General features: G+C 44.0%; 1 protein-coding gene across 1 annotated transcript in view; it reads left to right on the top strand.

The window, feature by feature from the left end:
- LOC118256089 (disintegrin and metalloproteinase domain-containing protein 9-like) overlaps positions 1-23,346 on the top strand; it is a 28,979-nt gene that overhangs the window by 2,850 nt on the left and 2,783 nt on the right. Inside the window, exons 2-21 of the mRNA XM_035562793.2 lie at positions 5,853-5,950; positions 7,104-7,168; positions 8,222-8,300; positions 10,175-10,251; positions 10,997-11,186; positions 11,964-12,029; positions 12,505-12,576; positions 13,211-13,380; positions 14,592-14,673; positions 15,175-15,308; positions 15,475-15,646; positions 15,768-15,860; positions 16,111-16,306; positions 16,789-16,894; positions 17,661-17,844; positions 18,523-18,603; positions 19,869-19,974; positions 21,592-21,730; positions 22,220-22,322; positions 22,950-23,077. Of these exons, the coding sequence (XP_035418686.1) occupies positions 5,853-5,950; positions 7,104-7,168; positions 8,222-8,300; positions 10,175-10,251; positions 10,997-11,186; positions 11,964-12,029; positions 12,505-12,576; positions 13,211-13,380; positions 14,592-14,673; positions 15,175-15,308; positions 15,475-15,646; positions 15,768-15,860; positions 16,111-16,306; positions 16,789-16,894; positions 17,661-17,844; positions 18,523-18,603; positions 19,869-19,974; positions 21,592-21,730; positions 22,220-22,322; positions 22,950-23,077 (2,341 nt within the window). The remainder of the gene's footprint in view (positions 1-5,852; positions 5,951-7,103; positions 7,169-8,221; positions 8,301-10,174; positions 10,252-10,996; positions 11,187-11,963; positions 12,030-12,504; positions 12,577-13,210; positions 13,381-14,591; positions 14,674-15,174; positions 15,309-15,474; positions 15,647-15,767; positions 15,861-16,110; positions 16,307-16,788; positions 16,895-17,660; positions 17,845-18,522; positions 18,604-19,868; positions 19,975-21,591; positions 21,731-22,219; positions 22,323-22,949; positions 23,078-23,346) is intronic.

The following is a 23,346-nucleotide window of genomic DNA, read 5'->3' as shown; positions in this document are numbered from 1 at the left end:
ATGCTTCCAGGTGCTTTGGAGCTGGAGCACGACCATGGACGTGCAAGGCGCTCTTTAGTCTTTGAGGCGTCAGAGGAACCAGGACTGCTGGCGTCCTAGGAAATGTTCCTTTTTTTTTTTTTTTTTTGCAGTAGATTTGTTAGCTTGCTGCTTTGTGTAAAGCTCTAAATATTTTTAAGTGGACTTGGATAACATTTACATAGTGAAAGTGAAGGAGTTTCTTGCTTCTAGTAATTTGAAGAATAAATCTTAACTGCAGCTGTCATCTTAGAGCGAAGGTCAGCTGCACATAAACATGCCTTCCCCGGGATGTGATGGGTTGAAGAATTACACCGAAGAAGTAATCAGCGGTTGAATATCGTTCCGGATGGACGTTTTAATCCCATCCACAGAATTTTCTCCTCAGACAGTTGCTGCTCGGCAAAGTCCTTTATGGTTTTGATAATGGGGTACGGAGGATGCATGCTGAATCTGCAACGATACCCAGAAAGGATTTGAGCTCCTCAGGGAGGGATCAGCAGCGCAGGTAACGCGGGCACGTGAGAGAAATACCTGGCAGTAAGATGCAGCTTTGGAAGGACAGGTGCAGAGTGTTCTTCCAGGGTGGAAATAATTGTCTGTACATGTGAGTGGGGTGCAGGAGCATGTTGGCAGGGAGGGAAATGAGTGTTGGAGTAGGTTAAACTACCAGTGAATCACCCATGCTGCTTCTTACGGAAAAGAATAAACCTGTGGAGACAGATAACCACACAAAGCAGTCTTTCACAAAACGTCTGAAGCTTGATACTTGTGAGGCCTCGCTGGCACACCGTGTCCCGTTTTGGATCCCTTTTCGGGATAGGTGCAGTGTGACTGGAGAGCCTGGTCGCACCGAACGGCTGGAGCCCTCGGAAATACGCTCCACGAGGGATTGCTGAAAGAATGGGGTTTACTTCCGTAGGGGAAAGGAGAGGGGAGAACGACAACAAACTGAAAATGTAACAGACGTGCAGCCAGATGGAAGGGGAGGGACCCGTCCCCTCCGCTGGGGGTAGACGTACGGCTGAAACCCCGGCGAGGGAAAGCTGCCGAACGTCAGGGACACGGGTGGGAGGCAGGAAGGTGGGCTGGGAGGCTTCGTGAAGCTCTCTGTGCTCCTCCTCGCAAACAGTGTTCTGTGTAAGTGTCAGATGATGGTGCGGTTGACTTCATCTGTTAGTTGTAATCAATTATAACACAATGGTTAGCACAGTCTGTATATTTAATGCGTTAGCAATGTGCGTCTTTTGATTCGATCTCGTATTAGTTGTGTACTTGTTTAAGCTCAGTGCTGTTAACCGATACTCTAGGTTTAATATGGTTATGACCGCACCTTTACTTTTACAGTAAAATGGCTAAAAATTGCTAGGATGGATGTAGGCACCGGGCAAATCCAAAGCAAATGTCAGCTTTGCCTTACTTCTGTGTGAAACTAAGTTTTTTCCTGTCTCAGTAGGAAACCTTCCACTCTCACGCAGGGATTCAGTAAATGGAAGCAGGCAAATACAAGCGTATGGTTACATTGGCAGTCCTCTCTGCGATGTTCGCTGATGGAAAGCTGTACACAGATTTGGGTAGGATCGGAGGAATTGTAGTGTTTTGCTTCTTGTAAAGAATGATGCTCTCTGTCAGCACTTGGGATGCTGAAAGCAGCAGGGGATCCGAAAGGGGTGCTGAGCAGAAATCTGGCCATGCAGCCATTGCTGGCATTCGGAGTGCTGCAGTGCCCGGAGGTGCTGCAGGTGGGATGGGTTTGGAGGCTTGCCTCCACAAGGCCCGGCCTTCTTCTCCATCTCCTCCTCCTCCTCCTCCTCAGTGCAGGAGGGGGCTTGTGGGTTCCTCGTCCCGGCTGCCCATGGCCCGAGCTGGTCGCCTGCCGAGTGAGCTTGGCGTTGGGAAATGAATTCTGTGGTGTAATAAGCTGCAGTCTGAACTTCCCTGACTTTTCTTTTTCTTCCTTCCGTTGAAGAGAATGTATTTGATCTCACCTGAAAGGCTGGGGAAGGAGATACTGTAAAGACGGGCGACGCCTGGGCTGGGCCGTGCGCTGTGGGTGGCTGCGGCCGTGTGTCTGTAGCGGAGCCAGCGGTCTGCAGGCATGGTGAGGTGCGGGGAGGCAGGAGGTGCAGCTTGGCCTCCGAGCGTCGATCTTACCTGTCGGGGAATAAATGCCCCACCAGCTGCCCCCGGTGTCTGAAAAGCCACAACAGCGCTGATTTATTTCACTGGTTTTCAAGCTCCCACATGCTATGGAGCATGCATGGCATTCTTACTGCGGATTCAGGGCGGGGAAGGTGATTCATGTCTTCCTGATAATTAAGGCAGTCCTTAATGAGACAAGATAAATACTGTGGATGCAATTGCTTTTCTCTGCTTGGAAATAATTTCAGCTAGTGTTACGCCCAGGCGTGCGATAAGAAGTGTGTTCTCAGGTACTGCGGTGGTGTGCAGTAGCTGTCAAGATTTGTGCTCCTCTCTAAGAAAAAGCCAGTCCCACAGCAGCAGGCCTTGAGGGTAGGAGGAGGATTTAGGGGCAGGGCTCTCTTTGCGTGTTTTAATTGCTGATTCGTTGTGTTTGTCCCTTGTATCTGAGTTTTGAATAACCAGTCAGATGCTCCTCTTGAGGCTTACTAATGAGTGAAATCTTAACTGGGGCAGTCAGCATGGAAATGATTTTGTATAAAGTAGGGGTAAATGCGGTGGAGATAACTGCTAAAATGGAAGCTTTTGTTCTGGGAGGCCCCAGTGGTGGAGTGTGTGCTTTCAGACAGAGCAGAGCAGGGAGGTTTTCTCCTAATGAGAATCCCACAAAGCAAACTTTTGTCTGTCCTGTAACTAGGTGGGCTCGTCAACCTAATCTGTACTACAACATGGGAAGAAAAAGGATGTTTTTGCCAGAAGAGGGAGGAGAACTGAAAGTTAAAGGGAAAAGGATTTGCATTGAGTTCAAGCTTCTAACGTGAGCGTTGCTGTGCTCCCTAGTTCCGCCGATGGACTAGAAGCAAGGAGCTGCCTTCTGACACCTGTACTTGAGCTTGTTCTAGCAGGAGGAGACAAACATACCTTCCTCTGCTGAACCTTACGGACAATGAAGGGAAGAATAAGGCATTGCACCTGAAATCAAATCCCAAGCTGGCAGTAGTGAAGTGAGGAAAGGAGAGCAGCAAGCTGGGGAGAAGTGTCAGAATATCCTGAGAACTGAAAATGATGCTCCTTCGCCGCCGCTTCTCTGCGACGCAGCCTCCCAGACTTACCCTCTTCCCAGAAGTTCCTCCCCGAGGTTCTTCCCCGTTACATGAGCTTTGTGTGATGATTCACGCCTTTGTGTTCTGCTTCCAAGTTGCTTTTGGGGAGGCGTGCAGCTTTCTGAGCGCTGCGGGGACGAGCGGGGCACTGGCGTTTCTGTAGGCTGCGTCCCGAGAGATCCTCTCAAAGTCTCGCAGCGTCTCGTCCCCCACTTCAATAAACACGGTGGCAAAGTAACGAGCACAGAGCAGCGACGTGTGAGAGCCTGGGACAGGATATGAACCGAAACGTGTGGTTGGAAGTGACAGATGTAGAGAGGTGATTTGCCAGAGTGTACTTCGGTGGTTCATCTTGGGGAAGGAAGCAGCCCTTCCCTAGGCTGTTCTCGGGCCAAGGAAGTATTGCCACTGTACTTGCCGTAGCCTTTGAACTACAGTTCAAGAGCTATTTTCAGGAAGTGTCTCTGATTATTTTTTTACACACTTCTCCAATAATCACAGAAGTTAACGAAAGTCCTGCTGCCGTATGTGTGCTGTGTCTGTTACTTCGTGAGAAGCAATATAGCTCTGCCTATGCTTGTGTGACAAAGATGCTGTATTACAAACAGCGCACAGTAACGAATACATCTGGTTCTCCAAGCAGGTGTGCACTTGCAGTGTAGCGTATGAGAGATTGAAAGCCATCTAACTGCTTTTGCTTCCTCACTGGGATGCTGGTGGAAAGCGCAGAGATGATAAGCGTAGCGTTCCTCGCTGTGCTGGCAGTGTCGGTGCAAGGCCTGGTTGTCGCTGCGAAGTAACGCTGCGCTCTTGGTGTGAGATGTAAAAGCATTTGCGGGCTGCTATGGGATCTCCAGATAATGTTGCTAACTGTGATAAAATAGGTCTGTCTTGGTGTAAATTTTGCTTTTCACCTGCTTCTTCGCATGCTGCTTTTGTGCAAGGCTCCACCAAAGAGGGCTGCATCCTTTGCAAAAATGAAATCAGCCCAGTCTGTGCCTCAGGCTGCTGGAGTGTGTTTGTCCGCAGAGAGATGCTGAGCTTGAGAAGGGAAAAGGTAACGGAAAGTAGGCTGTAGGAGGGCGAGGGTGTGGGGCTCACCCCAGAAGCACGAACACTTTACTGTCTTCTCTTTAACCTCCTGCTGGTGCGGTAAGCTCGTGGTGCCGGCAGGGATAGGGTGTGAAAGGCAGGGATGTTCCTGCACCTCACATGGGATCACTGCCGGCACTTGAGCATCCCTGAGCTCTCAGGTGCTGCCCAGCAAGTCTGGGGTTCGGAGGCACACGCAGGCTGCTGCAGCAGCCAGCTTCTGGCCATGCTCCAAGGCGCTGTTTTAAAACTGCGTGCAGTACCCTGGTCCCCGTCTGAAAGCTTTTGGAGCATCTCAGAAGTTAAACACCCACTTAGCACCCCAAGACGTGGGGTGGCTGCATCTGGAGGTGAGCAGCAGCGAGGAGTGCGGCTGTTCCCTTCCCCCTGCCTTCGGCTCGGAAGGCTCACGCTGTGCTGCTGAGCTCACCGATCCGCGGCCGTGAGCCAAGGCTGCTCCTCGTCCGCGGGGCAGGCGGCGAGCGGCTCCCAGCCGGGCACAGGGGCAGCGTCTGCGGGTTGGGAAAGTAACGTAGGTGTGCACTTCGCTCCTGTTTGCACGTCCATGTGGAACAGTTGCTGGAAAACCTGGTGGCTCGTGCAGGACAGTAGATTTTTGGTTGGTTTTTGCTCAGTCAGGTGATCTGTCTGTTGCATATGCAAATCATTTATACAGTAATCTGCAAAAGGCTTTTTTTGCGTTTGTTTCACCCCACTTGTTTTTATAAGGTGCTTAAGTGCTCTCTAAGAACACAATGAGCAGTGCTGGCTTTTTGTCAGCAGCTCGGCAGGGGTGTGCAGGGCTGAGGGCATAACGCTGAGCTCTGCTGGCCTCGAGCACAGCGTTAGGAAGCCCAGGAACTGCGGGAGCCCCTGGGAGCCGAGCTGGAGAGGCTCCGTAGCCCAGCTGGTGTGTTTCTGCAGCTCAGGAGACCTGGATTTGACACTGTCTTTCTTTGTGTCCTTGAGCGAGTTATCTCTGTGCTGACCTGCTTGACGTGCTCTGATTTCTGCTAATGGAAAGTGGTGGAACATGAGATAGATACTTGTAAGAGAGTAATTGAAATGTGAAGCTTTCAATTTAAAGTGTTCTGCTCAGCTTGGTTGTGCGGCCTTTCACAGGGCAGCCCACGAGAGCTTTGCTCTGAGCCGCGCTCTGTGCTGTCCTGTGTGCGTCGGGCCTGTGACTTCTTCTGTTTGGGCGTGTAGCTCCAGGGGTATGTAGCTCTGAAAGCGTGGGTGCCTCGGCGCTGTGGTGCTGTGTTGCTTCTTAAAAGCAGAGCTCGCAAGTCTGCGGCAGGAAGCGATGCCAGCGCCGCACAAAGGCTGCGGCGGGGTCTGCCTGGTGCCGTGCCGTGGACCTGCACTGAGCTCCAGGGGTCTGCCTGCCTCCTCCTCGCCAAAGGGAAAGAGCTTTTCGTCCTTCTGCCTTATCCTTCCGACTGCTGTGTTTCTCTAGGTGGACTGATCTGGTGGCATTTCTCTTTTGCTTTCTAGGTTTCCAGGAAATTTCTCTGTTGTCCTCCTATGAAGTTATAATCCCACAGAGGTTAGGAAGAGAACGGCGAGAGGCCTCCAATGTCTCCTCAGTGCAGGTACTGGGCAGTATTGACCCAGCTGGGGGCTGGGTGAGACACCTCCAGGGGTACTTTCCAGCCTGTATTGTTCTGCTGTAATCACATGACTAAAGACTGCACGCTTCAAAGTATTTGGATTAGACCAAATGTTTTTAGTCACAGATTTTATAAGCCTTGGCAGAACGTAATATTCAGAAAAATGCCTTGCAGTTTATTGCTGTCGTTGACTAGTACTCTTGCTGTGATATTTAATGTAGTGATCAGGCAATTCAGCTTACCCACGTAATATGTAAGGACCCTAGCTGCTGTGCATAGCACTTGGCTAAGGCAAGGCTGTGGAGGTACCAGCCCACTGTGAATGTTCAATAGTAAAACAGAATTGTCCTTTTCCAGCTGTAACTAAGAGTTTTTCTGTGAAAGTCTTGTTATAAACAAGGAATGTGAAAACCACAAAGCTATTTCGAAATAGCTTTCTTCATGTGACTTTTCCCCAGCTACGCAGGAAAAGATGCCAGGTTCTGGAGGTAGGGACGATTAGAAAATAGGTTTCAGGCTCACTCACCCTGCTTATTTCTGCTCCTGTGCAACCGGCAAGATTTAACAAGTATAGTATCTGTGTGTCTGGCAGTTTCCATGTGTGGATATGCCATGTAGAATCAGCGTGGTTTGTGTTGGAAGGAACCTTTAAAGATCATCTAGTTCAACCCCCTGCCGTGGGTGAGAACATGTATGGACACAGCAGTCATCAATTCTTTTGGATGTCTGGGAACCAGAGCAAATTCTGATGACTGAGGCCAGGTTCTCATTGCAAAGTCTTGTCAGCACAGCAAGATCAGTCAGGAGCACAACAAACACGTGGCCCGCTGACCAGCATCGTGGTACCAGCCAGAAGCACAAGAGGAGCAGCCGAGGTCAGCAGAGCTCCACGTCCTTCAAGGAAGCAGTTTAAATTTTGTTGCATCTCCAGTAGGAACGTTGTTGTTAAGGCTGTATCTGTGAAGGCTAACAGGACAGACTAGTCCTGAGTTGTGGAAGGTATCAGTAGTGATCTGAATGCTTGTACCCAGAGTAGTAGCTTGCAGAGGCTGTTTCTGCCAAACTTTTGTTGCTGTCAAAGAACACTTTATTCATTAACATTAGTAAAATGCAACTTTTTCTTTTTTACGTTCAGGACAAGGTGTCGTATGCTATTGAGATAGAGGGAAAAGAATACACAATTCATCTAGAAAAGAACAAGTAAGTGATGAATTCCTTGATTATTAAATTCCAACTGTGTCCAAATAACAGGTTGGCAGGTAGCATGCTAGTTTTGATTCCTGAGGTTCTTTATGAGAAGGGCAGTTACAAACTAACTCAGAAATCTGCAGAGAAAGACAGTGAAAGTGGGTTGAGCCACATTGTCTTGGCTATCAGCCGGAAATGTTGAGCTCCTGCGACACTGGTGATCCTCTTGCAGTGAAGGAAGTAGTAGTTTGCTCAAAGGGGATCTGGGGAATCATTGAATAACTCTCCATTCACATCTGAAAATAAACAAACTGAGTTATATTTCAAGTAAATATTTCTGCTTTCCTTTGGGTTTTGTTTATTGTTTCAGTTTTTTTCCCATCTCAGTAGCACAAGACTACTAACAAACGAGGAAGCTAACTTCATCTCCCGGCTCTTAATATCTGTAACTTTCAGGGAACATAGATGTTGTCTGTCTTGCTTTTAATTTTTAAAGTACTACTTGAGCAACAGCAGGTTACCGTATATCAGGCTGTTTCCCTTGTAAAACTGCCTTCATAATAGAAGAGATATAACTGTCTAAACATAGAAGGCCATTTGCCAAACTCCTGACCCTCAGGAACGTAGAAATTTGTCTACACTTGCATCTATGGATTTACAAGTATGGGCCGGCTGTCTTAATCATAGGAGACTTTCCCAATACATTTTCTTCCAAAACTGGGGAAGAGATGTTATATGCAGCCGCCTGAGTGCTGTGTTGTTTTTCTTCTGTGTGGAAGCTAGTGAGCTGTTAGCACCATCTAAAGACTTTTGATGCTTGTTCTGCTTACCCAGGGTGAGGTGTGTGATTCAGTTTCATTAACAGTTCCACCATTCTGATATCTTGGATTTTGCTGTAGAAGTGCACAAGTTCTTAGTGTTTTTTTTCCTTTTGAATTATACATTTAATTACAATTTACGTACCTGTGACACTTAATTAGGATTATCTTGCTACCTGCTATAGCATCATAGTTATTTCATGATATTCCTCTTGTGTTCTTTCTCTTCTACTCTCTTTCCTTACAGAGAACTGCTGCCCAAAGATTTCACAGTTTATACATATAGTAAGGAGGGGAAGTTGCAATCTGAATATCCAGATGTCCAGGTAGGACTTCTTCCTTTTTATACCTTTCCTGGAAGGTTACTTGAACATCGAGCATCTACATGCTGAGGGAGTTGTGTATTACATAATTATCATTGTATTTTTTCAGTGAGCCCAGTTCTAATTCCATGTATGAGCCATGCTTTTCCCAGAGAGAATCCTTGATTTTGTATGAGATTCTGGCCTGTAGTTTGTCATAGCCCCATGTTTTATGCAGAGATGATTGCTGTAAAAGCAGCTCTGCTCTAAAAAGGAAATACTCTTCTTAGCTGGGAAATATCTCATTGTTTCAGAGTGGTGGTGGTGTTGTCATAGAGCACAGTGCAGTGTTTGTGCCGCTTCTGGACACAGGCCTCATTTCTTATAGAGAGCAGAAGACATGGAGCAGAACTGGGCGTTACCTGATGCCTATGTAAAGCTTTTCCTTTTGCACACAGCGGTCTTCCAGATTGGTCAGCTGCTGACCCATCTTTTCAGTTTTATGAGACGCTGTATTAGTGACGCTTAAGAAGTTTCAAGGGTTGACAGTCTAGCCATTAGTCCAGACATTTGGGAGCTACTGGAAGGGGCGGAGGACCTTTGAGAGGGACATTATATGCATAGTCTTGGAGTTATTCCACTGAAAATGTTTGCAGCGCTCTTCTTCTGTACAAGCAGGCTGCCTGCTAGGTTGCCTTTGAAAATTTAATTACTTCTGTAGAATAAGAATAAATAGCAGCTTTTGCAATACAAAAAGCATGAAAGCATTTCTAATGGCTTCCCTTTCAAAGGAACGATGCCAATATGTAAGAGGAGTGAAGTGTTAGTCATATATGATTCATAGGATTTTGTTTTTGAAAATAGAGCACCTGAACTGACTATTTACTTCCTATAAAAAAAGTGACTGAGAGGAAAAATGCTTTTTCTGCACAAGGTTACGGAAGTTACGGTGACCCTGAAGGATTGTTGCATGCTTCGGCATTCAGTGCTGAAAGAACAGGCGATGTAATCTACCTGACCCTTATAGTAACATTCAAAAATGCACTTGCCAGAGAAAACTGAATGTATTTGCCATGTATTACCCTCTTTTCACGTTTCCAAAATGTCTAATACAGAGGATAAAATGAAACTATTGTGTCTCCTCGGGGCTGGTGGGGGATGTTCTGTGCATTTGAGAAGTTTAGGCAGCACAGTGCCTTGGCGAGGATAGCAGGTGTTGGCCCTTTTCTTGCTAGAGGGAGGCTACATGCAGGCCAAACATTCTCCAAAATTGTTTTTTCAAAGTCTGAATGATGATTTGGCCCAAATCAGTAGGGAGGGGCTAGCCTCAAAATATTTGAGGCAGGGTGGAGGACAGAACTGCAAAGGATGGCTTAGTGTCAAGCTAAGAAATCCAGTCGCTAGATAATGCCTCTGAGCCCTGCTTGTCAGTATTGCTGCATGGTAGCAGTGTCAGCTCGGAATCCGGCTTCAGGTAGAACGACTGAGTGGGCGAGTGGGATTTTAAACTCAGATCTAATGAACTACTGGCTGTATCGAGTTGTGAAGAGCATATTCTTCACAGAATAGGACTCGGACTGGGTCCCTACCTCCCTATATATCTGACAGTTTGGTTAGCTTCTCATGTAGAGGTCCTTGTGGCACCAAAGCACGTGATGAAGTCTAGGTGCATGCTGGAGAAGGAAATGCTGTTATGCTGTGGTACAGCCAGAGGCAAGTTAGAAGCTGTAGACTACAGGTAAAGGGTGTGTGGCAGCTTTGCCCTTAAACATTATATTGTCAAGTTGCAGCTGCTGCGGGTCAGTGGCAGGCATGGCAATTTATGTGCTCAGGGGTCGTACTGGGTGCGCAGAAATGCATGGAATATGCATGTAATATGCCTTTGTTTTCCCGCATAGGATCACTGCCATTACCAGGGATACGTGGAGGGGATCCTGGATTCTGTTGTTGCTGTCAGCACTTGCTCGGGGCTCAGGTAGCAGAACTCATCTTTTGTGCTGCAGTTGTCACGTGAGGCTCACGGCTCACTGAACCTGAAACAAAAATTCTTTCTGTTTTTAACTACTGTTCAGCCAGATGGGAATTCATTGACTGGGGCTGAGCTGCAATAGTGTATATCTTTATGTAGTCTTTCTGCAGTCTTGTTTGTTCAAGTAGAGTTAACAGATATTTCCACTAGCTTTAAATAAGTTAATGCAATTCTGTATCAGAGTACAGAAAGCCATTTGTTGACACAATTTTTGGCTTATTTGAATTGATGGCCATTGTGAAGAACTATACTCGGGGCAAAAGTGTAAAGTGGAATACCATTCTGCAAATTTTATAGAATTGCACTTTAGCTTATGCACTTCGAATGTGATTGAAAATTCTTCTTGTGTTGGGCTAATTTCCATACCTTTTGGGACTTCAGTTCGATGCAGCAGCATGTCAGACACAAAAGTGGCGATAATAATGGAGCTACGTTTTTTCTGCATGTGATTTAATTTCTCAGGCGTTGCAAACTGATGAAAATGTTTAATTTGCTGTATTTGTGAAGGCCTTTTCCAGTGAAAGGCTGTGTTCAGCCTTTAAGTGAAGCGTGCTGTTTTGCAAGGACAAAGAGGACAGAGATGTAGTCACTCCTTTAGTTACCAAAGAATAACTTTTTTTTTTCACTGTAAAAATCTGCATAGCTATTCTGTGTTTAATGCAAGAACTTCTTGCACACTACTATATTTTAGGGGTTTGGTGACCATAGGGAACATCACCTATGGGATTGATCCCATGGATTCGTCCTCTGGCTCCAAACACATTTTATACCCATTGGATAATGTGAAGAAAGAGCCCACAATGTGCGGAGTAACCACCGAAGGCCATGAAAGGGAACATGCAGGGGAAAATCACCATCCCAGTATGACTCAGCTGCTGCGAGTAAGTGCACCACTGTTTTCTCCATAGTCCCCTATAATGGATTTTGTGAATGTTCAGCTAAGAATATGGAAGCAGCTTATTGGATTTCCTGGGGTTTAGCACATACCTAAAGGTTTCTGATCCAGAGGGTTTTCTACTCTGCTGGAAAATGCAATTGTCTCAACAAAGCAGTTGCAATTTTCTTCTGCTTCTCCACACAGCAGTGAGAGTTCAGTGGCTAGCTAGATTATTCATTGACAGAGCTTTCAGGGACTTTTAAGGGCAGGAACAGTACCATCATTGGAGAGGCTCATTATCAAAGTATTGCATCATAAGCCAGCAGAATATTGTGTTTTAGTCCATTCTCCTAACCATCAGTATAACAGTTAGGTGTGAATGTCCCCCTTGCTGTTTAAAGACTGGCTATATGGGAACACAGTTGCAGGAAAAGCAGGAGTATCAAACGTACTAAGAGGCTGCAGCATTTGGTTGTTAGTATATTTCTGCTCCTTTATAAAAATGCATACTGTCTTTCCAAAGAAATCTGTGTGAAAAGTAAAAAGGTTCCCTGCTTAGGAAACACTGTAAGTCCTTGTATAGCTCAATTTTAGTGTAAAACGCTGTAGAGAAATTGTCATTGCTTTAGATTGCACTTCTTGGTTTTGGTTAGTTTTCAACTTGGCAGAGTGTCTCTTAAACTACTAGTTGTGTCAAGTGAGATATGACAATATAATATTTCTTGTTGTTACTTACACCTGAATTAATGAACTTGAAATTATCCAAAACCTTTTTCCCCAGAGAAAAAGAGCCGTCCTACATCAAACAAGATATGTGGAGCTATTCATAGTTGTGGATAAAGAAAAGGTAGGGATTGTGTATTGCTTTCTCTTCCTTCTCCCAAGGAGATGACTTGAAAAGCCCTCAGTCTCCGTTATTCCCGTATGGGCTGTTGAAAGACAATGACACTTTAGACAAGGTTATGCAAAAATGTTAACGTATAACTGAATAAACGTGTCCGATGTGATACTCCTCAAGAAAACAGTAAACTGTCAGACATGGAGAGTTTCTATCAGCAAAGGAATTAATAGTGGAAGGAAAACACATGGCAAAAGCTGTCTTTCCTGTCTTCTCTTGGATATTGAACAGCTCAGTAACAGCAATGAAGATGCTGTTTTCTTGATGATCATCTTGATAAGCAGGGGTTCAACTTTGTGTCTTTTAAGCAGGAGATTGGGAGCCTGGCAAGAATGATTTTTGTTATTAGTCTTAAAATGTTCTATACATTTTTCTGAGTTTTTTCTTTATCTTCTTTTCATGACCAAGTTTATTTATCTTGCAGTTTGAAGATTTTGGGAAAAGTGAAACAGAAGTAAGAGAACACATGGTGCAACTGGCAAACTTCCTTGATAGTGTAAGTTACAGACACGCTGACCTTAAGTAGGAATGACAGCATATGCAACAGCCTTTCAGCTGTGTTTACGTTTATAAACTTCCACCTTGGAGTTTGTTCTCTTACCACTTTGGAGAGAATGAAATAAAGGTTTTTGTCAAGCTAGGAACTAAACCTGTTCCGATGGGTCATCACTATGAAAGCTTTTTTCCTCCCCTAAATTCATCTGCGGTTATACTTGAGATTTAACTTAGGGAACTGTTGTAACCTGTGACACACAGTGACAGGACAGGTTATTGCTGTCTTTGTGTATGTAACCTTTAGGTTAGAGGAAAAAGCATGTCTTTCAACTTGACTATTTCAGATGATGTTATTTGTCAGGATTTAGACTACTTTTTATTTGTGTCTTGGATTTCCTTGTAGTATGGCCAGTGTGGCATTTAAGCGTTGATTCTGTAGCTAATTAAAATTTAACTTACTGGGATAATGCATCCTGGTGATATGAATGGTGTACTGAATTTAAAAAAAAAAAGTGGAAAAAATATGGGGGGAAAAAGTAGGTTCTCACAGTAGGATACATAATACAAAACCACTTGTTCTTATCTGAAGGTCTTCAGAAATATTTCTCCTTTTTATTTTATATTTTCTTCCCCAGATGTACGTAATGTTGAACATCCGCATTGTACTGGTTGGCCTGGAGATCTGGAAGTACGAAAACATCATTAGTACAGATGGAGGTGCTGGTGATGTGCTGGCAAATTTTGTACAGTGGCGAGAGAAGAATCTTGTTTTGCGACGGAGACATGACAGTGCCCAGTTTGTTCTGTGAGTTGAGGTTCCTTCCCTTTGACTTTTAAGAAGCTTATTCTATTCCTGTCGGCTTAGCTCTGCTCTAGTATCAAAAGTAGCTGTCTTTTGGCAGAGTACTGAATGCAATCTGCTGTGTTTTATGGGAAAACACTCCAAGTCAACTTAAGGATTTTAAGGTTTCTGTGGACCTTGAACTCAGTGTCCTCTCTGACAGATACATTTCTAAATTTATTTTCTTGTCCCAGATCTCCTGCAATGTTTTATTTTTGTATTGTGTAAAGCTTGTAATCAGATAATCCTTTGTCAGGATTGCACACTGTTTAGACTTGTAGGACTTTTTTGCTTGGAAGTGAGTATAAGCCTGGTGCTGAGCATTGCATCCGCACGGAGTAAAAGCTGTTTCTGCAGTTGGTATCCAGAAACCAGCTGTGCAGTTCGAGCTTTGCCGTGTGACATTAATCTGTCCATTCCTGCTGCCTGAAGCAAGCACCGAATTTGCAGGACGCGTGCCCCCGTGCACTTCCTGCCCCTGCAGATAGCACAGTACTTAGGAAGTCACTACCCAAAGTACAAGGGAGGGCAGAGGCGAGAGCACTGCTTTGCACAGGGGCAGCTGCCCAATCTGCCCTTGCACAAAGCAGTAGCACCCCTTCCTGCAGGGCAGCAGGAGCTCAGAGCCTCTTCTCCTCTGAGGCAGAGCACCGCTGGTCAGGTTATGAGGGCAAGATGGCTGAAAAAAATGCTTTTAAAAATCGTTTTGTATGAAGTAAAATGTGGTCCGTTGCAATTAAGCTTTAAGATCTATGTAGAAACAAACTAAGATAGTAATGAAAAGGAAGTCAGCAAGGAAAGGAACCTATGTTTGGCAATAGTAGAAAGGCAGTTAATGGCCAATTTAAACACATGATTTTAAGGGTGGAGAACTTAGCTTTTCATGTTCAGAAGGAATATGTGGGAAAGGCTGACTCTCTGCAATCTCTTAATTTAAAAGAAAAAAAAATGAACAGAAAGGTAAAGCTGAAGTAGTACCTTTATATCCAAAATAATTAGTAGCTCTTGTAGCAGTGTTCTTCCCATTTGCTAGCATATGAGAGCTGAAAAGCCAGTGTTTTGTGCCCAGAAGCTACTGAGTGGCTGTATGGATGGGCTGTATTGTTAACAGACGGTATTGTGTTGTCTGTATGGTTGGGAAGATTATCTTTCTCTTTTTCTCTCACTGACTGTAGGAAGAAGGGATTTGGTGGCACTGCTGGAATGGCCTATGTTGGAACAGTGTGCTCCAAGAGCCACGCAGGAGGCATTAATGTGGTGAGATATCTTTAGTAATGCTGTGAGTATGAACAAGATAAAATAAATAAATTGCACTACACAAGTCTTCCTGGAAGTGAAGAATCTTTAACACCACAGCTGAAGTGGTTTAATGGGGGCTTTCATGTGGTCACTGTTTCTGGCAATTCCTTGAAGAGTTGTGACCCAGGTATCTGCTGTCTTCTGCATCCTCTGATTAGCCTTCCCTCTCCTCAGCATGCAGTGCTCATGAGGAAGGGACAGGATTTCTCTGCTGATGTTTTCAGCACCCATGTTGTAGAAGTACGTGGGAGCTGTGAGCATTCATCTCAAATCTGTCCCCTGTTGGTGTTTGCTTGACATCTGCAGCTGTGCCATTTTGCGGAACGGTGCTGGTTGGTTGCCCTCTTATGTGAAATTACAGAGCGTTAATGAGCTGCATTGACTTTTTGGCACATAAGTAAGCACTGACTTTCTCAATATCAAGTGTCCGCTAACTTTCTTTGTTTTGCTCTTGTGCAGTTTGGAAAAATCAGTATACAGATGTTTGCATCGATTATGGCTCACGAACTGGGACATAACCTGGGGATGAACCATGATGATGAAAGAGTCTGTCACTGTGGAGCAAGCAGTTGCATTATGAGCTCTGGGGCATCGTAAGTAACTGAGGAAAGGGGAGGCGATTCCAAACTGTCAAAACTCCCTGTGTATATGCTTAGTTCTTACAAGTCACAGGAAAGCAAGTATCATGCTTGTTCTACAACGTGAGGGAGTGCTTGTGGATTGACATGGTGTAAAGATATGCTCATGTTCTCTGTACAGGGGATCAAGGAACTTCAGCAGCTGCAGTGCAGAAGACTTCGAGAAGCTAACTCTCAACAAAGGTGGAAGCTGCCTGCTCAACGTTCCCAAGCCTGATGAAACCTATAGCGTCCCATACTGTGGGAACAGGCTGGTGGATGTAGGGGAGGAGTGTGACTGTGGTTCGCCAAAGGTTAGGAGCTTGCATGTCTTACAAATGCTGCCTGGGTAGCCGTGCATGCCCCTCACTGGAGAGCAGCCTGTGACTGGCTGAGGGTGTGATTTCCTGACATTCACAGAACTTCTGTTTTCAGGAATGTGAAAGCGATCCTTGCTGTGAACCAGGTACTTGTAGGCTCCGATCCGGTGCTGCATGCGCTTACGGTGACTGCTGTAAAAACTGCCAGGTAAGAGACTGAGATGTATTATTTGGAAGTGTTCTTCAGTGGGTTTAGAAAAGGAGTGTAGACTTAGCCAGTGCATCTGTGAGATGAGCAGCATACTCTGTACTGGGAATTGTCCTGCACGTTTATAGCACCCCCAGAGGACTGCAGATCAATGCCCTTTTTGTTGGGAGCACACAGTGGGTTGGGTGCATCATTCGCTGCTGTGAGGTTTATATTTTCTGATAGTTCTCCCCCCCAACTCTCTTTTTAGCTCCTTCCTGGAGGAACTGAGTGTCGGGCAAGTAACAATGAGTGTGACCTACCAGAGTACTGCAACGGCACATCCCAGTTCTGCCAGCCAGACTTCACTGTTCAGAATGGTCACCCGTGCCACAATGAGGAAGCCTACTGTTACAATGGTGTTTGCCAGTACTACGATGCACAGTGTCAGGATATCTTTGGCTCAAGTGAGAGAGAGCACAATATTACAGTTTTTCTAGGAGGTGTAGTTAAAAGAAAACACTGAGCTTATTTAAATGTTTCATTGCTTTCCTGTAACAATGACCAGATGGCTTTGGCAAAGGATTTGTAATGGTGGTATTTATGGCTTTACCTTCGCACATTTTTTCTTTGTTACAATTAGTGCTGTGCTGGTGATTTGAGTAGTAGTTTTCTGAGCATTCCTATTACAATGAGGCTTCTGGTTTATAGGACTTGAAATAACATCCAGTCAATTATGCCATTTGATAAGTGACTTTTTTAACTTGTAACCTTGTGGTGCTGACATTTTCACTCTATCGTTTTGATCAAGCTCTTGAGCTGTGTTGCATGGAAAACATTAGGCATAGCAGGGTAGTTGGTGTGGGGAATGGAAACATGATGATGTGAGATGCTTCTGTCTCTATTTAACCTGGTTCCTCTGTCTGGGGGAATGGGCTGTTTTTTTCAGAAGCCAAAGCTGCCCCAAACATTTGTTTTGCTGAAGTGAACTCCAAGGGTGATAGATTCGGCAATTGTGGTTTCCATGGCCATGACTACAAGAAATGTTCCAGCTGGTGAGTTGAGCCTGACACATCAAGAAATTCCTAAATGTATCATTGAGAATCTTTATTTGGGTGCCACAGTATTAACTTGGGGTTTTACAGCAGGCTCACTGGGGGAGGGAGACATTATGCCATAATCTAACCTTATCAGCAATGCATGCATCACTCAGTAACCACAGGGAGGTGGCTTAGAAAAGGTCTGAAAAAGATCTGAAACTTCTGAAGCTGTTAGTAGCACTTAACTAACTCACAGACCCCACCCCTGCACTCATAAGCTTTGCTGGCTTTTGTTTTAGATTGTCTGGCTTTTAACTCTTGCCCTTAATAGTTGAAATGGGTTTGAATATTCAGGCAATTCTTCTGTAGCTGGGTTTTGAAGCTTTTGTGCTTGTGCTGCAGTTCCTATGCTTGCAATGTTCTGTTGCCTCAGGGTGTCTTTGTGTCATGCACTCAGACTTGGGGCTATGGCAGGGAGAGTTTGTTCTACATCTGCCATCATTGATTGTTCTTATCCTGAAGTCTTTGCATACAGGAAAAAGAATAGGAAATGGTCATGTTTTCTTTTATGTAAAGATCCTGGCAGCTTGCAGAAAGAACGGGTAAATCCATACTCTTCCAGCACTGAAATGAGGCCCAGCCCAATTCTGTTTGGCAGGTTGCCTCAATTTTATTTTCAAGTAGTGTCTTCCAGTAGAAAGAAAAGGTCATATCTGCTTTTAGTTGTCTTCTCAGAATAAATTAGTGTCATCATTACAGCATTTGTATGTTGATGTTGTAGGAATGCCATGTGTGGCAAGCTGCAATGTGAAAATGTGAAAACTATGCCTGTTTTTGGAATTAAGCCTGCCATTATCCAAACTCCCATTAGAGGCACCACGTGCTGGGGTGTAGATTTCCAGCTAGGCTCTGATGTCCCTGATCCAGGAATGGTGAATGAAGGCACCAAATGTGGTACTGGAAAGGTAATTAACAAGTCCAAAGTGACTACTAGTAATTTGGGGTTTTAATGTGAATAAAACTTTCAGCTGCATTGTTTCATGGGTACATGTGGCCACTATTCTTTTGGGAGGGGTTCACATAGTTAATGCAGAACTGAGTAAGTCCGTTATGTACACACACTGCTTAGTATTGCAGTGCATGTCCAGAAAAAAAACATCTAAAACCCCTCTCATTTGTAGAGGAAGCAAAAGAAAACAAGTATTTTAAGAGTCAGAATCCTTCCTCCGTCAGTGAGCAGGAAGAACTAGGCTTGCACAAATGCCTCTAAGAAATTTTTCAATTAAAATCAACCTAAACTAAATAGACTTGAGAAGCTTAGCACCAGTAGAGGAATGTGCATTCCACATACCCGTACTGCACACTGCTAATCCATTACATTCAGACAAAAGCCTTCAAGTGACAATTCAGACCCCATACTGAGAAACCTTTTGTAGAGGAGATGTTCCTGTGGAGTTAAGGTTTAACACACAAGAGTCCGAGACTTGCTTTGCGGTCCATGAGAACAGAGTGCCTTGAAAGCCATGTGCAGTAGAGCTATCAGAGGTAAAGCAGGCAGCCTGGGGAGCAAGGAGTAGGAAGAAGGGGTACGTCAGTGAAAAGCCATCATGCTTCACTTGTGTGCATCTCTTTAACTCCCCTAGATCTGTAGGCATTTCCAGTGTGTGAGTGCCTCTGTCCTGAACTATGACTGTGATGTAGAAAGGCAGTGTCACGGGCATGGGGTAAGTAGTGCAGGAGCCTCCGCTCCTACAAATAGTCCACTTAGAATGGATGCTAAGACTGTAAGTTTTGATATAACTAGCAGTGTTTCTGTACAAGGCTGTCTGACATCTTTGTTATGAGTTATGAGAACACTGGATTTTTAGAGCCAATGACCATGCAAATATATAAACTGACTGTTCTTATTGCCAAAGGTCACAGTTTGAAAAAGGTACACTGTAACTGTGATCACTTAATAGCGTTTATATGCTAGTCTTCTTTTCACCTTGGAAGTCTCTTACCCTTCTCTGTTTAAGGACTAACTAATGAGGAATAAAGTAATCACAACGCTAGATGTAGTGATTAAAAATACCACTTGGGGTTCTTGAGGGTGAGTTTTCCTATTAACAGCTGCTTTTTAGTGTTGTCAATGAGAAGAGTGCCTTTAACGGTCCACAAAAATTGTACCAAAATTGTGTAAGTCATGCAAGTTTCAAATTGATGAATAGTAACTTTTTTTGTTTGTTTAACTTTGATAAAACTCTCTCTAAAATGTCTCTGGTCAAGACAGTGTATAACAGTATCAATATATATATATATATACGTGAAAGCTTTTAAGGTAATAATTTGTTTGCTGGGCAGGAGTAATTCCCAGTTCCAGGATTGCTAATGTAATTTGAAACTGCATCTCACAAAAAAAGGGCAGTTGGGACAGCTAATCTTTGGAAGCTCATCCTGAACAATGCAGTGCTTGCTCAATCATGTGAAATCTTGAAGACACGTGGCCTGGCCTGGCCTGGCCAAAGACTATCTAGAATTGACCTGGGAATTACTGGTTAAAGTTCTCCAGGATGAGTGATGTGGAAGGGATGGAATAGACAGTCATGGCTACAGCATGCTGCTTTTAAAAATACTGAAACATAAGTTACCAATTTTTTTTATGCAGACCTTTGCAAAATGAGTATTCAACTGAATATTAAAATGCCTATTACAGTGAGTTTTCAAAACAATTTGTGTTATTCCAGCAACTCTGTCACTGTGTATGTATAATGATAACCTTTTGCTCTGTATCCTAGGAGGAGAAATTCCTGAGTGCAGTTAGTAGTTTTTCATGTAACTTTCTTTTAAAATTTCCAAATAGGCTGTAGCAGTTGAAGACACCTTGCTGCCTTTGTGTTCTCACTATTCTTAGCCCGAAGATATTTTCTCTGGGGACATGGAGTAATAGATGGCTTCTTCTTCTGTTTTGATTTTTATTTATTTGTGTATGTGTTTTATTTAAATATAGGTGTGCAATAACAACAGGAATTGTCACTGTGAAGCAGGCTGGGCCCCTCCTTACTGTGAGACTAAAGGCTACGGAGGAAGTCTTGACAGTGGACCTCCTTACAACGGCAAGTAGTGTGAAGGCAACTCTGGAGCTGTGGGCCTGTCTTGCTAGGGGTGATGCTGGGCTGTGTGCAGAGTGCCTGACTGCTTTGAAGCAGCTAAATTCTGGTGTCAAGTGCTGGTGGTTGGCTGTTTACCAGGTTTCGTTTGCAGCCAATAGGTTTCATTTGCGAGCAATACTAGTTAGGGTTTTGAGCTCAAGGTGTTGCCTGCCTTTCTTTTGGGATGCTGGAGATCTTCAAAGAAACTGGTCTGTTTTTAACTGTCTTCAGCTGATTTCTGCCAACTTGGACCAAAATCATCTTGGACTTCTCTGTATCTAAGCTGGGAAAATGGCCCTTTCTAATTTTAGATCCAAAGAAAACATGAAATTTGGCTGAGGATGCAGGTTCAAATTCATGGATGTGAACCTGCATCTCCACAAGGGCGTGCTCCTTCTAGCAGTGATGGCAGAGATGAGTAGCTGCCCTGTTCTAGTATCTGCAGGTAGCTGCATGTGCACCTGCAAGGCTAACATCTGGCCTAGGTGGGCTAGGGCAATGCATGTTGACAAGTCACTATTTTATTAACGTTTGTTATTTAAGTGCAGACAGCATGCTTCGTTTGGTAGTAAATGCAAATGTAGTCCCTGCCCCAAGCATCTTACGGTATAGAAGAGGGGTACACGATACAGAAACGGGGAGATACAGAGGTTTGTGGCACTATATTGTTTGTAGATTTTCAGTTTACCTTTTTTTTTTTTTTTTTTTTTTTGGAGGGAAGAAATGGGTTGGGGAGGGAATTTTGTGGTTATTTCATGTAATTTTTCCTCCAGGAAGAGGTACTGGGCCAACATTTGACATAGCAAGAAGATATGTCTATGCATGTAGAAGATATATCTATCTGTTTGCACGGGAAGAGTGGGGTAGTGGGGCACAATTCATGTACATGAAAGAGCAAACTGAAAGGCTGTAAAGCTGACTTTTTTCACTGACAGTTTGAAGATGAAAGAGGAAGCAAAATTCAAGTTTTAAGCTGGAGAAAACTTGCAGTGCCCTTGTGGAATGTATAAAGAAGGGATTGATACAGTCCCTGTATGAACTGGAAGAATGATCTTGAAGACCATTTTTAATAAGATGGTAGAGGTTTTTGAGGGAGGCTAGATACTGTGTTAAGGTAATAACAGACTGGAGAATCACATCACAGCCTGTTGTGGAGAAATTTGCCATATATAAAAATGCAGAGATTGCTAAGAACCTGAGCTCTTTGTGTACAGCAAACAATGGTAGGATTGGATCAAAGGGAGGAAGCTCTGTTTTCCTATCTTTCAGATGAGCTCATAAAATGTTCACAGTGATGGAGTGGAAGAAATTAGGTATTAATTTTGTAATGCAATATGCTGTTATAGCCCAGCATATCATGAAGTATATGTTTTTTTTTCATCTGTGACCAGAGAATTGCTGAAAAAAGATGATCAGAAAAGAGAATATTTGGGCATATTGCAGTCTTAATGGTTTCTTTAGGTTTTTCTTCCATGAAGAATGGAGGGTAGTTGAAAAAACCAATCCTGCTAAATGCTGCAATGCATTGAGAGGTGGTAATGCTATATACTTTTTTCCTCTTCATCCTTTTGTCCCTATCAGACAAAGACACCTCATTGAGGAATGGGCTACTGGTATTTTTTTTCCTGGTCCTACCACTCCTTATAGCTGCTGCTCTGGCATTTGCAAGGAGAGACAGGCTGAAGCGATGGTTTAGAAGGTTAATGTCACGCTGTCATTCGTAAGTATATTCTCCTCCTTACCTTCTCTTCTGCCCTTTTGAAGTAGTCCATAGACATTTCTTTACACAAGCCAATACCAACATATGTAGGCATATTCCAGTCCCAAGGTGGTCAAGCAAAGACTGCTGCATCAAGTGTCACGTGTAGCTTGCCCTTGGCAATGACACAAAAGATTGATGTTTTTCTGTTCCCACAATATGTTTTTTTTCTTTTTACCATTATGTTTGTTGCAATGTTTTTGGTAATAGTTTTTTTGTTTTTTTGGGTTTTTTTGGTTCCTATGTTTAGTACAGAGGCAAAGCAAAGCTGTCATAATCCTAAACAGAAAAAAGGTTATGTTGTTTCTTAGATGTGTGGCTGTCCTCCTGATGTTTGATATTTGCTAAGATACAGTAAATCCATCTAGCAAGCAGCACTTGGACTCGTAGCCTACTTGGTCATTCTAACAAGTTTATATGCTCACACGGTTTATATCACTTGCATTTCAGGTCACTTCAGTCACCACCTCCTAGAACAGAAACAGAACCAAGAGACTACCAACGCAGAGGCTTTTCACATGGCATGCCTTATTCTTCAAGAAGTGTACCCATGGTAGGGATGAGCCACTTTCCATTACTTCATTTGTTATTTGTCTCTAAAGTAACAGATGAGGACAGTTTTTTATTACTTTTGCACTAACAGAAGCATCAAAGCTATTTTATTTTTTCATTTCTGTAATCATGTTTTCTCTGTGCTAAGAAGGGAGTAGAAGTATTATTGCCTACAGGCAGTGGAAAAGCTCCTCTGTTCTCCCCTATTCAAGCACTATGGGTTTCTCTTATGGATTGTTTTGGCTTGGTGGGCAGTTTACCTGCTCTGCTACCCCCTCATCCTTACACTGGAAGCACTCATCCCACCTGGGGAGTGGAGCATTCCTTCCCACCTCCTTGGCCCCACTCCTTTGCAGACCTGTTCTGTCTCTGGGTGCAATAACCAGTCAAAGCACTGCTGCTAAACAAACCAAACACTAGTCAAGATCAGCCCTTCTATTTTTTCCAGAAAGCAGTACTCTTCAGAATGCTGTTGCTTCTTTCTACTGAGCTTCTTGGAAGGAAAGAGTAACTCTGACATTTCCAGATCTGTTTGCAAGAGGTCTTAAATGTCAACTAAATAATGAAACAAATATTTCAATTTCCGAACTGTAACTCTGTGACTGTTCTTGTAATGTTTCCTTCATAGGATATGGAACCAAATACCTTCCCTGTGCCATCTTACCCAGTTAACCAGCATCCTCAGCAGGCTTACCACCAGTCCTACTACCCGTCTCCACAATACCAGGCACCACAGCCACAGAAGCTGCCAACAAGGTTGGTTTGAGTTATTGCAAATACATCAGCACAATTGGTAGTAGTTATAGCTTGTCATTGCCTTCGTCTGTGTGTTAGGGTATTTCATCATGTGTTATATGCATGCAGAACAGACCTATTATTGAAAAAATTTTCTCATTCATTTCATGCTTCAGAACTAAAGCGCTGTTACCCGTAGCATTCATTTTACACATTGTCAGAGCTACATTTTGATTAACAGGTTTCAGAATGCTTTTCTGGGGCTAGATTAGCCCTGCATGCAGGTGAAG

The sequence above is a fragment of the Cygnus atratus genome, chromosome 27 (genome assembly GCF_013377495.2).
Source record: "Cygnus atratus isolate AKBS03 ecotype Queensland, Australia chromosome 27, CAtr_DNAZoo_HiC_assembly, whole genome shotgun sequence".
Lineage (NCBI taxonomy): Eukaryota > Metazoa > Chordata > Aves > Anseriformes > Anatidae > Cygnus > Cygnus atratus.
Note: the sequence above shows the minus strand (reverse complement) of the source record. Positions and strands in the feature narration are given on the sequence as shown.